This window comes from Anguilla rostrata, chromosome 11, assembly GCF_018555375.3.
Source record: "Anguilla rostrata isolate EN2019 chromosome 11, ASM1855537v3, whole genome shotgun sequence".
Taxonomy (NCBI): domain Eukaryota; kingdom Metazoa; phylum Chordata; class Actinopteri; order Anguilliformes; family Anguillidae; genus Anguilla; species Anguilla rostrata.
Window position 1 is genome coordinate 841,446 of NC_057943.1, and position 15,292 is coordinate 856,737.

Here is a 15,292-nt window from a genome sequence, read left to right on the forward strand (position 1 = left end):
GCCTTTTTCACATTCCAAGCAAACCGCTGCAGTCTTCCAGAGAGACAGAGCCATCATACAGACACAACCTGCCGAGCCCAGAGAGACAGAGCCATCATACAGACACAACCTGCCGAGCCCAGAGAGACAGAGCCATCATACAGACTCAACCTGCCGAGCCCAGGGAACAGAGCCATCATACAGGCACAACCTGCTGAGCCCAGAGAGACAGAGCCATCATACAGGAACCCACAAACCTGACCCCAGCGAGCCAGCAGAGCCAGAAGCCAATCCCAAAACAGGCCTCAACGACATCGAGCCCAGAGAGACAGAGCCATCATACAGACACAACCTGCTGAGCCCAGAGAACAGCGCCATCATACAGACACAACCTGCCCGACGAGCTAGCCAAACCTGGGGAGAGACAGAGACTACAGCATCAAGCCAGATGCACACATTTCCAGTAGAATGTCCAGAGGAGAGCACTGCAACCCACCAGGAGTCAAGCATCTACACCACCTCATGTCCCCCCTCCTGGCTGCCACAGGCCCTTTTCAACTGCAACACAGTCAGCACCATGGACAGCGCCTCAGGCTTCTTATCTGTGTCACTAGCTTTTATCTCAGGTCATCCTTTCAAAAGAGATTCTGATCTCAAAGGAGGTTCTTCTCTGGTAAAACAAAGGATCCTTTTTCTTTAAAAAAAAAAAAACCAAACTTCAGCAGCATAGACAGTTTCATCCACCTTTTGCCACCACAACTCCTGGGCTTCTGAATAGCCTTCCTGTGGACATTAGATCTGTGAACACGGTGTACTGGATTTGATGTCCTAATCGCACAGACAAGCATTTCTGTAATGTTATTGTCAAGTTTGTTTTTTCTTTGTGTCCTTATGCGTTTACACTAATTGTTTAATGATCTGTATATCACTTAATGATATTTGCTTTGGAAAGGTGCTATATAAATAAATAATATTCATTCATTCATTCTTTCACAGCATGGACTCATTCAGGACCATGGGCAGCACTGAGCTAGCACACCATAGCCAGCACTGAGCTAGCACACCGTGGCCAGCACTGAGCTAGCACACCGTGGCCAGCACTGAGCTAGCACACCATAGCCAGCACTGAGCTAGCACACCATGGCCAGCACTGAGCTAGCACACTGTGGCTAGCACTGAGCTAGCACACCGTGGCCAGCACTGAGCTAGCACACCATGGCCAGCACTGAGCTAGCACACCGTGGCCAGCACTGAGCTAGCACACCGTAGCCAGCACTGAGCTAGCAGACCACGGCCAGCACTGAGCTAGCACACCATGGCCAGCACTGAGCTAGCACACCATAGCCAGCACTGAGCTAGCACACCGTGGCCAGCACTGAGCTAGCACACCGTGGCCAGCACTGAGCTAGCACACCATGGCCAGCACTGAGCTAGCACACCACGGCCAGCACTGAGCTAGCACACCGTGGCCAGCACTGAGCTAGCACACCATGGCCAGCACTGAGCTAGCACACCATAGCCAGCACTGAGCTAGCACACCATGGCCAGCACTGAGCTAGCACACCATAGCCAGCACTGAGCTAGCACACCATGGCCAGCACTGAGCTAGCACACCATGGCTAGCACTGAGCTAGCACACCATGGCCAGCATTTCAGCACCACAGACAGCACCCAGCCCTTTGGAACAGCTGTTCATTTTATGGTTTTCAGCGATAATCTGTTTCAGTTTAAACAGTTAAAATGGGCACAGCGCAGTTCTGCGATTCAGTCCACTCAAAACGGTGGCCCCTTGGGTCCACACTACAGACCACATTTAGGTTTTAATTCATTAAAGTTGCTCTTGGTTAGCATCCAGCACAGCCATAGGGTTTCTATGCATTCTGCATAAGCAATCGACTAATATTGCAATCAGTCAAAAGAAATGTTCATATGGGAGTTCATCAGACTTGCAGCTGTAGAAACAGCCAGTCAACACCCAGTAGTAAAAAGGTCCCAGAAGGTAAGTTATTACTGTAATCAGCCCTGTAACTACAATGGACAACAATGGCTGTTATCAGACTGGCAAACACCATCACAGAGGAGCTGACATTTCATAATGGAGTCAGTGAGCTGTGTGCTGTACTACTGAGAATCCTCTCCCTGCTGGTACCCCAGCACGAGAGAGAAAGGGAGAGATGGGGGGCGGGAGAGAGATGGGGAGGGAGAGAGAGAGAGGGAGAGGAAGAGAGAGGGAGAGAGGGAGAGGGGGATGAAGGAGAAGATAGAGGAAGGAGGGAGAGAGAGGGAGAGGAAGAGAGAGGGAGAGAGGGAGAGGGGGGATGAAGGGAGAAAGATAGAGGAAGGGAGGGAGAGAGAGGGAGAGACAGGGGGAGGAAGGGAGAGGGAGGGGAGAGAGAGGCTGGATGAAAGGAGCGAGACAGAAGAAGGGAGGAAGGGAGAGTGAGAAACGGAGGAAGGGGGAGGGAGGGAGAGAGAGAGACAGAGAGAAAGATCTTGACCCACTGCAGCCATCTAGAGTCCATGGCTTTTACAGAGAGGGGTCAGGTTTCCATGTCTCCAGGCCCAACCCAACTCTTTCAATCCAGCCCCCTAATTAGCCCCTGGCTAAACCGCCCCATAAATCCTCTAATGTGGGCTGGGCTCCACCACAGGCGACTGCTACGCCAGGTCTCGGGCTGGAAAGGAAAGGAGCTAACCACATAAAGGTCATTTATCATTCACTTCACGGGACAGGTAAGTGTGTTTATCAGTGTTAAATGATCCCTGAGCTAACACACAGGCCAACACACAGCGTGTCCCACACCACTGGAGGGACTCACAAGACTAATGTCACTCAGAAGCACAGCTAATGTACGAGTCTTAATCTTAAAGAGATATTAATCTTCACAAATACACACGACAGAATGCCACTTCCTGCCAGACAGCAGCGCAGACAGACCCAAAGGGACAAGAACCTAACCCCGCCTGCCGCCTGCTTCTCTCAGTACTGCTCTGTGGCTGCAGTGACGTTCCTCTAACACAGTGCCGGCTGAGGGCAACAGCGCCCCCTACAGGTCAGGAGTCTTTACATCACTCAGTAAAGTATTTACATCACTCAGTAAAGTCTCTACATCACTCAGTGAAGTCTTTACATCACTCAGCAAAGTCTCTACATCACTCAGTGAAGTCTCTACATCACTCAGTAAAGTCTCTACATCACTCAGTAAAGTCTCTACATCACTCAGTGAAGTCTCTACATCACTCAGTAAAGTCTCTACATCACTCAGTAAAGTCTCTGCATAACTCAGTAAAGTCTTTACATCACTCTGTAAAGTGTCTACATCACTCGGTTCAGTTGCTACATCACTCAGTAAAGTCTCTAAATCACTCAGCAAAGTCATCTACATCACTCAGTAAAGTCTCTATATCACTCAGTAAAGTCTCTACATCACTCAGTGAAGTCTCCACATCACTCAGTAAAGTCTCTATATCACTCAGTAAAGTCTCTACATCACTCAGTGAAGTCTCCACATCACTCAGTAAAGTCTCTACATCACTCAGTAAAGTCTCTACATCACTCAGTGAAGTCTCCACATCACTCAGTGAAGTCTCTACATCACTCACTAAAGTGAGACACAAGAGAAAGGAACAGTATCCCAATTATTCACCATTCAGCTTGTTGGACGCTTCTAACTCATAACATAAGTCTATATCTCACATCTCAAACCATCCATGCAAAATAAAATCAGATCAGAAGGGAGCACAGAGGCATGGATGCACACATAAGCGCTGAGTGTCTCATTAATTCCACCCCAATAATAATGAGATGAGGCCGTTAACAGATGGACGGAGAGAAAAGCATTAATATCCCTCCACAGGTGCAGCGATGCTGTGGTGTAATCAGAATGACTTTCCATCAGAAACACCGGCACACCGGACCTGGACCTATCAGAAACACCGGCGCACCAGACCTGGACCTATCAGAAACGCCGGCGCACCAGACCTGGACCTATCAGAAACGCCGACGCACCAGACCTGGACCTATCAGAAACGCCGACGCACCAGACCTGGACCTATCAGAAACGCCGCGCACCAGACCTGGACCTATCAGAACGCCGCCACCAGACCTGGACCTATCAGAAACGCCGGCGCACCAGACCTGGACCTATCAAAACGCCGGCGCACCAGACCTGGACCTATCAGAAACGCCGGCGACCAGACCTGGACCTATCAGAAACACCGGCACACCGGACCTGGACCTATCAGAAACGCCGGCGCACCAGACCTGGACCTATCAGAAACGCTGGCACCAGACCAGACCTATCAAACGCCGGCGCACCGGACCTGGACCTATCAGAAACGCCGGCGCACCAGACCTGGACCTATCAGAAACGCCGGCGCACCAGACCTGGACCTATCAGAAACGCCGGCGCACCAGACCTGGACCTATCAGAAACGCCGGCGCACCAGACCTGGACCTATCAGAAACACCGGCGCACCAGACCTGGACCTATCAGAAACGCCGGCGCACCAGACCTGGACCTATCAGAAACGCCGGCGCACCAGACCCGGACCTTTCAGAGCTGAACGTGCCGTGAGCACCAGCCTTCTGAGTCGGGGCAAACGCAGCTCTCAGAGACTAAAACACCGAATCTCCAGAGGCTGTTAAAATTCACATGCACAAGAATTCCCAACATGTACGAGTATCCCGTCACACATGCCAATATACTACCACACACGCCAGTATACCGCCACACATTCCAATATACCACCACACACACCAGTATACCACCACACACACCAGTATACCACCACACACGCCAGTATACCATCACACACACCAGTATACCATCACACACACCAATATACCACCACATATGCCAATATACCACCACACACGCAAGTACACCACCACACACACCAGTATACCAGCACACACACACACACACACACACAAGGATCCTCCCACACATGTGAGTACACCGCCAGGCCGGGACCAAACCCACCACACAGCTCAGGGGCCCAGTTCTACTGGCACGCGCTGTGGACACTGTGATATGATGCCATTCCTAACAACCTTCACATTCTGGAAAATTCCTGCATTTCTCTGAAAGAAATGGCATCTTTACCACACCGGTCCTTTGCGAGCTTAAGTCAGTTAAGGCCACAGAGCACTCAGGATGTTGTCTGTGAAATTTGTCTCAAAGTTCATCCCATCGTGTGGCGACCTATTCAGGCTGTCCGCTAACAGCACACAGGCCCCACTGTTTAAACAAATCCGCCCGGCAACACGCCGCTTCCGTCTTCACCGCTCACAGTAGCTACGGATCAGGAGCTCGGGCCCCTCAGAAAAACAAAAACTGGACCGGAAAGCGGTCATTTCACTATCGTAACCTTACCGAATTAAGGCAAAACACTATGAGCTGCTCTGATGCATCTATTAATACTCTGTTTCTCAAAGCATTTCACCTGTTAGAGGGCAGCGTTTTTGCTGCCCCCTGGCGTCCGTCATATTGAACTGCGTCTGAAGCGGCTTTCACATAAAGACAGTCTGTTTACTTTATTCAACACACAGAACAGATTTAAACGCCTAACGTTTATGCCACAGATTTCGTATTGAACGCATTTCATTTTCTTCCACAAAAAAACTGAAAAAATAAACACGTCTTTGCTAAAGAAGTTATAATGACAAAATATTACTCGGTGATAAATAATACGGTATTAAAAAGCCAAACCTGCAGAAATACCATACTGTTTTGGCAAGATACTAATTCTGCTATCTTATTTTACCTCTTATTCTAGTCCAGTTAGAAGGCTTTCTAATTGTTGACAAAATATTAAGATAATGTACCAAAAAATGGAGACAATCAAAAATATCCATAAAATGGTAGCTACAGCGCAGATTAGGTATTTTCCATACAGTAACCGTGAAATACTGAAATCGACACAAATAAATAGGTCACCCTAGTAAATTACAGAATTGGGTTCTTTATTTAAATTCCGAGCTAAAACAGGAATGTACTCCGGTAGAAAGGGTAAATTCAAACAATGATCTACTTACCAACTCCAAATTTTTCTTCCTCTGTCGGTATCCACATTATCTTGGTAAAATCCCCAAGAATTCAAACACAATTTATTCGTTTTCATGGAAAAATATCAGTGAAAGTTCAATTCATCTCTCAGATCATTGCAGCCGATATATATTGAGCTAGTCTATACGTCATGACGAATGAATAACGCGAAACTTAAAATATGGTCTGTCATATAAAACAAAATGAGGTTCGCTTGATCATTCAGTTTTAATGCATTTTTTTCTGTAGCCCTGTGGATGCCTTTTTGCGGTCTTTCGACGTTCACAAGCGGTCAGATCGGTGTTTTCTGTATCCTAATCTCTGCGTACGGGAAGCGCTCCCCCCACCCCCCTCCGCTCAGCGCGGCAGCATCGCCACCACCACCGGAATGGTTATTTATTCATATCTCACGCTGGTCATTAACCCTTTCTCTCGTAACCTAAAGGCGGATTAAAGCTCGCACAAATCCGCTCTATCTAAACGCAGCTTTGGTGAAAGATGGCAATGCGTTATCCTTAGCCCGTTAGCCTGATGCCTGACAATAGCCGTGACTACGGCAGCTTCTCATGTAATAACAGTTGACGTCGCAGCTGCGCCATATTCACATGTGTCACATGACGCATGTCGTCATCGCCGTGATGTAGCCTTTAGCTCGGGTTTGAAAGTTATGCAATTCCCTCTTCTTTGAATTATAAATCGTGGAGTCATAATCAGTAAGCGGCTATGCACTTTTAATGTAGGGTTAAATCATTATTATTATTATTATTATTATTATTATTATTATTATTGCTTAGCCTAATTTTTGATGATTACATAGATAAGGTTTAATTCAGTAAAAAAATAAGTTAGAAGCACTCAAGACGCACTAGGAGAAAAAGAACAAGCAGACCAAGCGCGCTCAAAGACCAGGATATGACCACAGTGACCCACAGGGCCCGCTACACCGAGAGCACGCTGTTGACTGTGCTGCGTTTGCGCGCTGCTGCTACGGCTGAGGCTCCGTCATGGTTCGGTGATTCTCAAATCAGGACAATTCGCCTGCAGCCGAAACGTCAGGGACCCCAACGAGAAGGCAGCTGGTGTTGCACGCATGGGCTTATTAAATATGAAAACACCTTCCCTGAATCCGCTCGGAAAATACATGCGATGCCGGGCTCGTGTTGATTGCGGAGAGGGGGCCCGTACGTTCAGATTGTCTGATTGACCGTCTTTGGAAAGAAACGAAGTAAATCACAGAAACCATTTTCCTGGACGTTACGTTACATGTTACATATGCAGGTTACATTTTTTCTAATGCAGACTGTAAATTCTGCAGTGCACGAAGAGGACATAAGATTTTTTTGAAAAGTTTACATATAAACATCGAAATTGGGGGGGGGGGGAATCCTTCCATATGCTGTCTGTTTATCGAAGATGCCACTGCAGTGTAATATTTGGTGTGGTTTCTATGGCAACTCGAAAATCTTTATTTCTTTATTTTTCCATTTTATTTTCTAGAAACGCCTACCAGGACTTCTGAGAAAAACTAAACAATCGTCTTAGAACATGAGGTAACCATGGTGACGGAAGCAACCTGCTGCACTTTCTGCAGGTTTCCTTGACAGGCTCGCGCTTAAACAATACAGGCTTTCGCCATTGACAAAAATGCGACGAATGTGCGTTCATGACATTCCGGTGAACTCTGCATATGTGTGCCTATTGCAATGCTGCATTTACAGGGCGCGGGATGGGCGGACTACAGCGATTAGGGAAAATCAGAGTAGTTTCCAGTACGTTCAGTTCCCTGGACGTAGGTCGCTGCCGCGAGGTAAATGCACTTTAACCCGAAATGCTTCGGTAAAACTGTTGTGGTATAATTGGACAAATGGACTTGTCAAATGCAAGTCCATTGAAAAGGCGCTGAGGTAGAACTGAATCTTTAATAGAGTGTCATTAATTTGATTGTGAGACAGTAAGTCAGCCATGTTTCATCGATCTACACAGCTGGATATTTACCCGTGCAGTTCAGGTTCGGCTCTGTGATCAAAGAAACTACAGCAGCATCCCACCTGGGCATTGAACTGGCAACCCTCCTGACAGCAAAGCAGGTCCCTGCCCCATTATATCACAGAGCTACTGGAGCCTGGCATCGGTGTTGGTTAAAACGGCCACCCACATCATGTCTTAAGGCTTTATGATGCTGAGCCATCCTTACAGTATCTCCAATCCAAGAGCATCAAAGATGCACTGCCACCCATCACACTTATTTAAAAACTGACAAAATAGCACCCCCATGCAATAAATAGAAGTACTACAGCTCAGATTCTGTAGTTTAGGGCAATACTGTGTGTGCAGCTTTTTGCTTTCGAAACTAATAAATGGACATATGTGAATGTGAACGTGGAATTACATTGAATTAATTCATTAAATTTCATGTCATACCATACAAAATGGCCCACATAAGACATAGACTTCAGGTCACTTACCATGATGATACAAACTCAAAACATGTGATATAAGACACAACAACTAATTATATAACATATATTTTCTTAGTGTCCATGCTTTGACTAAATAATCCACAATACCCAATGTTTCCCTCTCACCCAGTCTTTTCATTATTTCAGTCACTGATGTAAACTGCAGTACAGGAGAGAGGACGTCATCCTGCTTCACTTCCAATGCTGTTGGAAACCAACTGGTGATAAAAATATTTAATGTAACACCAGCCTGTGGCACTCTAAACAGTGACTGTACAGGTCAATAAAACTTACCATTAACTACAATTCCAATTAGTTTGTAGAAAAGGTTTCTATTCATAAAACCAAAAGCTTTCTGAAAATCAATTTAACAACCACATCAATAATTAAATACATAAATGCGTAAATAAATCCATACATAGAAAAACAAGTCCGCGAATAAATAGCTGTTTAATATTTATTCCTTAAATTATTTATTTTTTCATTTTTATGAGAAAAATGTTTGGGTGTCAATCAAAGACTCAGTTCTGAGCGCAGTGTTTAGAGCTGGTCCACTGAGCCCGTTCGGATGTGTGCTGACTCAGCACTTAGTGTTTCCTGTTCATTTCAGAACGGCCACAGCGATTTGCTAATAACTGCAGGTGATTAAACTACCAAAAACTCCAGCTGCGCATCAAAGCCTTCATAAACAGGGTGTAATAGCTGTCGTGGTGATGCAAACGCAGCAACTCTTTCTCAAATGACAGAATAAATAACCTCACCTGATGCCTTTTATAAGTCATCCGATGACTTCATATGCGGCAGCGTTGCAGTTCATCTAAAGGATGACTAAAGTGCTGAGGTCAGGTTCTGGAGAGGTGGAGCTCCAGAGGTGTGACCGTGTACCTGACGAAGTGAGACCCTGTGTGAGTGAGTGTGTGAGTGTGTATATGTGTGTGAGTGAGTGTGTGTGTGTGAGTGTGTGTGTATATGTGTGTGAGTGTATATGTGTGTGTGTGTATATGTGTGTGTGTGTGTGTGTGTGTGTGTGTGTGTGTGTGAGTGTGTGTGTGTGTGTGTGTGTGTGTGTGGTGGTGAGTGTGTGTGTGTGTGTGTGTGTGTGTGAGTGAGTGTGTGAGTGTGAGTGAGTGTGTGTGAGTGTGTGAGTGTGAGTGAGTGTGTATATGTGTGTGAGTGTATATGTGTGTGAGTGTGTGTGTGTGTGAGTGTGTATATGTGTGTGTGTGTGAGAGAGTGTATATGTGTGTGTGTGTGTGTGTGTGTGAGTGTGTATATGTGTGTGTGTGTGTGTGAGAGAGTGTATATGTGTGTGAGTGTGTGTGTGTGTGTGAGTGTGTATATGTGTGTGTGTGTGTGTGAGAGAGTGTATATGTGTGTGTGTGTGTGAGAGAGTGTATGACACACTATGACTCTCACACCATACAGTGGCACTGCATGCACGCTCCATAACACTCCCACCTCACATTCAGAGACATGCAGATCTGAGCTGAGAGAGGGAGAAAGAACCATTTAAAAAAATAAATATGCAGTTACAAACAAATAAAAAACTAAGAAAAGGTCCTGTCCTAAATTCGCACCGTTTCCTCTCCCTCTAACAGGCAAGTCAAATTCCCAGACGGGATGTCCCGTCACAAAATGCCACAAATAGAACTTCACTTCCCCATCTTCTTTTGGAACACTATTATAAATTTAGCTTAGCAAGGTGACTTACAGAGCTAAGACATCAGCAGCTCATCACGCCAGGACCCCCTCCCCCCAATCTACCCAAAACCAGGACCCCCCTACAACCAAAACCAGGACCCCATCACCACATGCTCACTACTGCCCATCATGAGATCTGCGGCTTCCTGGTTGTAGTCTGATTCTTTGTTGCCCTCTTCCTGCCCTGCATCATCCTCTTCCTCCAGCAGGCTCTCCAGTCTCTACCTCGTAATTGTCGGAGAGCATGATGTCACACTTCCTCCTCCTCCCCACCACTACTGTTCACTGGCTCCCCCAGCAAGGGGGTACATGTTCATGTCATCCAGGTCTTCATCAGAGCCATCCTCATCCTGCTGTGTGGATGGGACACACAGATAGACACACAGCTAGTGGCAAACTTGTCCACTAGTTAATACACATGGCTCATACTGTAGCTGGACTTAGATGAAGTAGCTCTTAATGAAGAGGCTGATCTGCTTCAATGGGGGTACTTCATTAAAACTGAAAATCATAACATAGACACTTTCAAAAGCCTTGCTTTATTTGCATGGAAGAGTATATAGGGATTGATTATTAAAAGGTTACCTTTATGGGAAGTCTTTCACTCATTATTGAATGACAGGAAACAAACTGAAGGGCCTTACAAGAGATTGGCCTGGATTCAGTAAACATCTTTAGCTCTGACAAACAAATAAATCCGAGCGTTACGTTTATTGTTCACAAACCAAGTTTGAAAAGATAATTTTGGCGATTGATTAAATATTTTACAGGGGAAATAATTAACATCTGTTCTTAATTGTGAGACTAAAATGTATAGCTAATGTTTATTCGGTCAAATTTGTCTCCGAGACAGTGGTATGGCACCATCTGATGGTGCCTGAGGGGAATGCACTCTACTCAACAGAAGCTGCGTCCGCCTGAAATTGTAGTTAGAATTGGCGTGTAAAGCATTACTCATAAACTGATTTATTGGGGGAGCAAGACGAAATAGCACAATTTTTTAATGCCACACTAGTGCATATATAGTTGAAGGGTTGCTCTATCTTGCTAAATATACATAGATTGATAACGACATTAGCCCAGACACAGCAAAGTTAGCTATTAAAAGGCATGCTAACATCACTTTCATTTGGCAGCCTGCTCTCGTAATTATCGCAGATTGAGTATTTTACATGTCCTGCCTAAAATGGCCACATTTTAGGCTATATGATTTCATATGAAGCAGGGATGTAAAAAATGTTTTTAAATTCCTTCTGCTGCCTAGATACTGTTAACACAGTTATGAGGGTTTATGTATATGTAAGACACTGAAGGTAATAACATAAAACTATAAGAACGAGTGAGTTCTAACGAGTGAGTTCTAACTTTTATTGTAAAATTTCTCGCTCTGGTGTTTTTCTGAAAGCCATTTTATCATGGTACTCTACCACTTGGCTACCTCGGAAGTTATCAAATCAATACTTCCGGTTGTTTCCGAAAGGTCTTGAAAGGTAACAAAATCACAGTAATGATTATAAAATCGTGTTTTATCAAAATCGCATTACTAATGAGCAGATAAACAATATTTCTACTTATGAATATGGTTGGATTTTTTTAGTTTAAAAAAAAGACAACAGTCAAGTTTCATTACGCTTTCTCGGGTTTGCTTCTGATTTCATTTCCCGTCATCCTCTCTGTTCCCTCTTTCTCTTCCTTGTACTGTCTTCGTGAGGACGGTCACACTCATCGGTGAGTGGGAAAAATCTTTAATCATCTGAAGTACTGGTAGTTTTCCAAACAAATCAAACACATATACGTATTCCTGTTATAATAAAACACTTGTGGGTGCCATTATTTATGAAAAGTTTGTGTGCTATGATGTTATATACCTTATACATGAAAGGATGTAATTAGCGTTAGCTGTGTACAGTGCAACAGCGCTCTCAGTGCAACGGTGCACGACTTGCTTCATTTGCGTTATACCGATGTGGTGTGGTTGACCAAGTAGCTTATAAATCACGAGCTTTATTCTCGGCTGAAGTCATAAAGTTACATTTTTTGTGGAGAAGTTGTATTTTGGGACGGTGTAATGGCTGCGTGCATAGGTCGCGTTGGGGGGGGGCCTGTCGTGTTTTCGTTTAACGCCTTTTCTGTTATATAGCTATGTAAACTACTGAACTGCGAATATAGGCTTGCGTACGCTGTTGAAGTCGGTAACGTACTGTATTAATAAATCTGCAAAGTCATCTTAACGTTTGTTGCGACGTTCTCTGATTTCAAACATGTCCAGCGTGGTTTGTGTTAAACTGATTCTTGCGAGCATGTTGAATACTCCGTAATTAGCTCCGTTATAAACCGACATGTAGGGTAGTATTGTTGGTGGCTATTTCACGGTGAAAACTATTAATATTTACACACAGGGTTGAAAAAAACAAGGATTTGATTATTACCTGAAGTCGGTCAACAACTAACCATTTCAATTATGACTGTGGTAAGGACATTGCGAATGTCAGAGCTAATGATAGAAGTTGGTGTCTAGCTGGATGCATTAGGTACAGAAGTGTAGCCATTTTTTAAAACAGCTGTGATGGATGACTGTTAGAGGGTTATTGAGCTTCATGCTGGAGGTTTCTTTGGGTGTAGACTTTGTGGTTCTGTGACTAGATGCACATTACACCAGCCTGTCCAGGGAGGCATCAGGGTTGAGCTGTACAGTCACAGTCCCCAGCTGCAGCTCTGTAAGAAACTGTGCAGTTTCATAATTTAACTCTCTCTGCTCATCCTCAGGCAAAATGGCTGCCCTTAGGCCTCTTATCAAGCCCAAGATCGTCAAGAAAAGGACGAAGAAGTTCATCCGCCATCAGTCTGATCGCTATGTCAAGATCGCGGTGAGTACCCGTGCCAGGAAGTTCATAACCCCCCCCCCCCCCCCACGATTTTGCAGGTGTACAACCACCTGACTGTATAAGGTCACCATTTTTTGGAGCAGGCTCGTAAACTCCCCTATTCCCTGTAGCCTGTGTCGGTTACTGCATCCTCTACTGGCCTCCCAAACTCTCCCCTCACATCCTGGCCTCCCAAACTCTCCCCTCACATCCTGCCCTAGTAACTGAATTTTGTGTTCTGTGTTTCTCCAGAAAAACTGGCGTAAGCCCAGAGGTATCGACAACAGGGTCCGCAGGCGCTTTAAGGGCCAGATCTTGATGCCCAACATCGGCTACGGTAGCAACAAGAAGACCAAGCACATGCTGCCCTCCGGCTTCAGGAAGTTCCTGGTGCACAACGTCAAGGAGCTCGAGGTTCTCCTGATGAGCAACAAGTAAGTCCCGGTGTGGATTCAGCGAGGCGGTGGACCCTGGATTCTCTGAGCACACAGTGCAGGGGAGGGCCGTTCCAGTCCTGGAGGGCCGGTGTGGGCAGAATGTTTCATTCCACTTACCTCTGGTTCAGCTTGTTCTGGTTGCTCACCAGTAGATTAGACCCCATTTCCTGTGCGTGATTTGTGATTGTAAGGAGGGATTTAGCTGAGAGGTCTGATTGTGTATGTAACTGAGTTAATTTTAACATCAAGGGCAGGGATTTCAAGGTTTGAAATCAGAAGCAGAATCAGCCCTAACTCCCCAAACTGACATAGGGGCCAGTGGGGCCCTGCTGATTTAGACCAGCTGAAAATAGGTTTGGAGCCGAGCTCCCTGATTGGCTCTGATCAGTCAGTGGAGTAATGGTGGGTTCTTAATCACCTATTGGTGGGGTAACCCCCCCTTTTCCCGCAGTGTACGCACCACCATTGGTCAAAGCTTTGTTTCCACTGAGGACATTATTTCAACTTGTCTTTTAGTGTCAAGGGTTCAAGCCTGGTTTGCTGCTGGGGAAGTGTGGGTGAAATGTGTGGTAATGGGTGAAATGTGTGGTAATGGGTGAAACGTAAAGGTGTGCTCGTGGGGTTTATGTACAGGTTAACGCTACAGCAGTGCTGAGTGTTAAAGTGTTACTGAGGCAGTAACGGTGCTTATGATGTGTATTTGGTGACTTCAGCACAGGTGCAGGGCAGTACTGTAGACTGTCTCTAAAGGCTCAGCTCCTGTGTTCTCACCTGTAATCTTAACACATTATCCTTACATGCCCAAGCGCTCAACAGTTAAACTGGCACCCCCGAAAATTTTTTTTTTTTTTTTTAACTGAAGGGCAGTGCTCCAGCGTTAAACTGGAGTGAGAGGTGGACTCTTAGGCGTCCTGGTTGGTCGGTGCAGTCGTACACATTTAGAGTTTGGGTGGGGGGTCTGGGTCCTCTGTGTTAATCTCAGTTCTGAGAGCTTGGCTGTAGCGTACAGTAATGGTGCAGATGGGTCTCAGTGGTTCTGTCACTGATGGTTCTCAGTGGTTCTGTCACTGATGGGTCTCAGTGGTTCTGTCACTGAGCAGCAGACTCTCTCCTGTGTTTGCTCCTGCCTGGGTGGAGAAAGTGAATGTGCACATCAAGACTGTGGTTGTTGCGCCTGGTGCTGTCGCTGTCTACCCCCCCCCCCCCCCCCACTGAGTCAGGAAGGCCTGTTTTCTGCGTCTCACCTTTTCCGACCAAACTGATGTTTTTATTCTTAAAACAAACCCTTCTCTGCATTTGGAGGTGCTGGTCTGCAGGCTGGTCTTTGATGTTGGTACTTAGGACTTTTAACTATCGCTGTTGGCTTTGTGTGTGAAATGTGCCTTTAATTCACTTTGGGTGAAAGACTGCTGTTTGAATTTTAATTTAAATGACTGGTTTATTTTTCCTGAAAAGTCATTGTTGCTTAGTGAAATCCTCTATAACTCAGGGTTCTTAAACTAAATTTAAGTCTAGAACACTTAAACAGTGCATTCTGATAGGACAGTATGATTGGATAATTGGAAGTTTAATGGGTTAATTAGTTAATCTGATTGGCTGTGTGATTAATTTGCTGTGTTCCCTCTCCCTGTAGGACGCACTGCGCAGAAATCGCCCACAACGTCTCGTCCAAAAACAGGAAGGTGATTGTGGAGAGGGCGGCCCAGCTGGCCATTAAGGTCACCAACCCGAACGCCCGCCTGCGCAGCGAGGAGAACGAGTGATCTGCCCACTCGCTCAATAAAGTCTTTATTTACAACTTC

The 15,292-nt window shown here is 45.7% G+C and overlaps 2 protein-coding genes across 2 annotated transcripts in view; one reads left to right on the forward strand and one right to left on the reverse strand.

Annotated features, from left to right (window-relative positions):
• Positions 1 to 6,632, reverse strand: part of LOC135235035 (dedicator of cytokinesis protein 3-like) — a 76,801-nt gene extending 70,169 nt beyond the window's left edge. The window contains exon 1 of the mRNA XM_064300233.1: positions 6,020 to 6,632. Coding sequence (XP_064156303.1) covers positions 6,020 to 6,056 — 37 coding nt within the window. The 5' untranslated portion in view covers positions 6,057 to 6,632. The remainder of the gene's footprint in view (positions 1 to 6,019) is intronic.
• A 5,128-nt stretch (positions 6,633 to 11,760) lies between these two features.
• Positions 11,761 to 15,292, forward strand: rpl32 (ribosomal protein L32). The gene is made up of 4 exons (XM_064300382.1): positions 11,761 to 11,917; positions 12,956 to 13,056; positions 13,306 to 13,487; positions 15,124 to 15,292. Exons 2-4 carry the CDS (start codon positions 12,961 to 12,963, stop codon positions 15,251 to 15,253), a joined length of 408 nt encoding a protein of 135 aa, XP_064156452.1. The 5' UTR covers positions 11,761 to 11,917; positions 12,956 to 12,960; the 3' UTR covers positions 15,254 to 15,292.

Coding starts and splice junctions, on each gene's coding strand:
- rpl32 (XM_064300382.1), top strand. CDS start 12,961: ATGGCTGCCCTTAGGCCTCTTATCAAGCCCAAGATCGTCAAGAAAAGG. Junction 13,057..13,305: donor ATCGCTATGTCAAGATCGCG/GTGAGTACCCGT, acceptor GTGTTTCTCCAG/AAAAACTGGCGTAAGCCCAG. Junction 13,488..15,123: donor GTTCTCCTGATGAGCAACAA/GTAAGTCCCGGT, acceptor CTCTCCCTGTAG/GACGCACTGCGCAGAAATCG.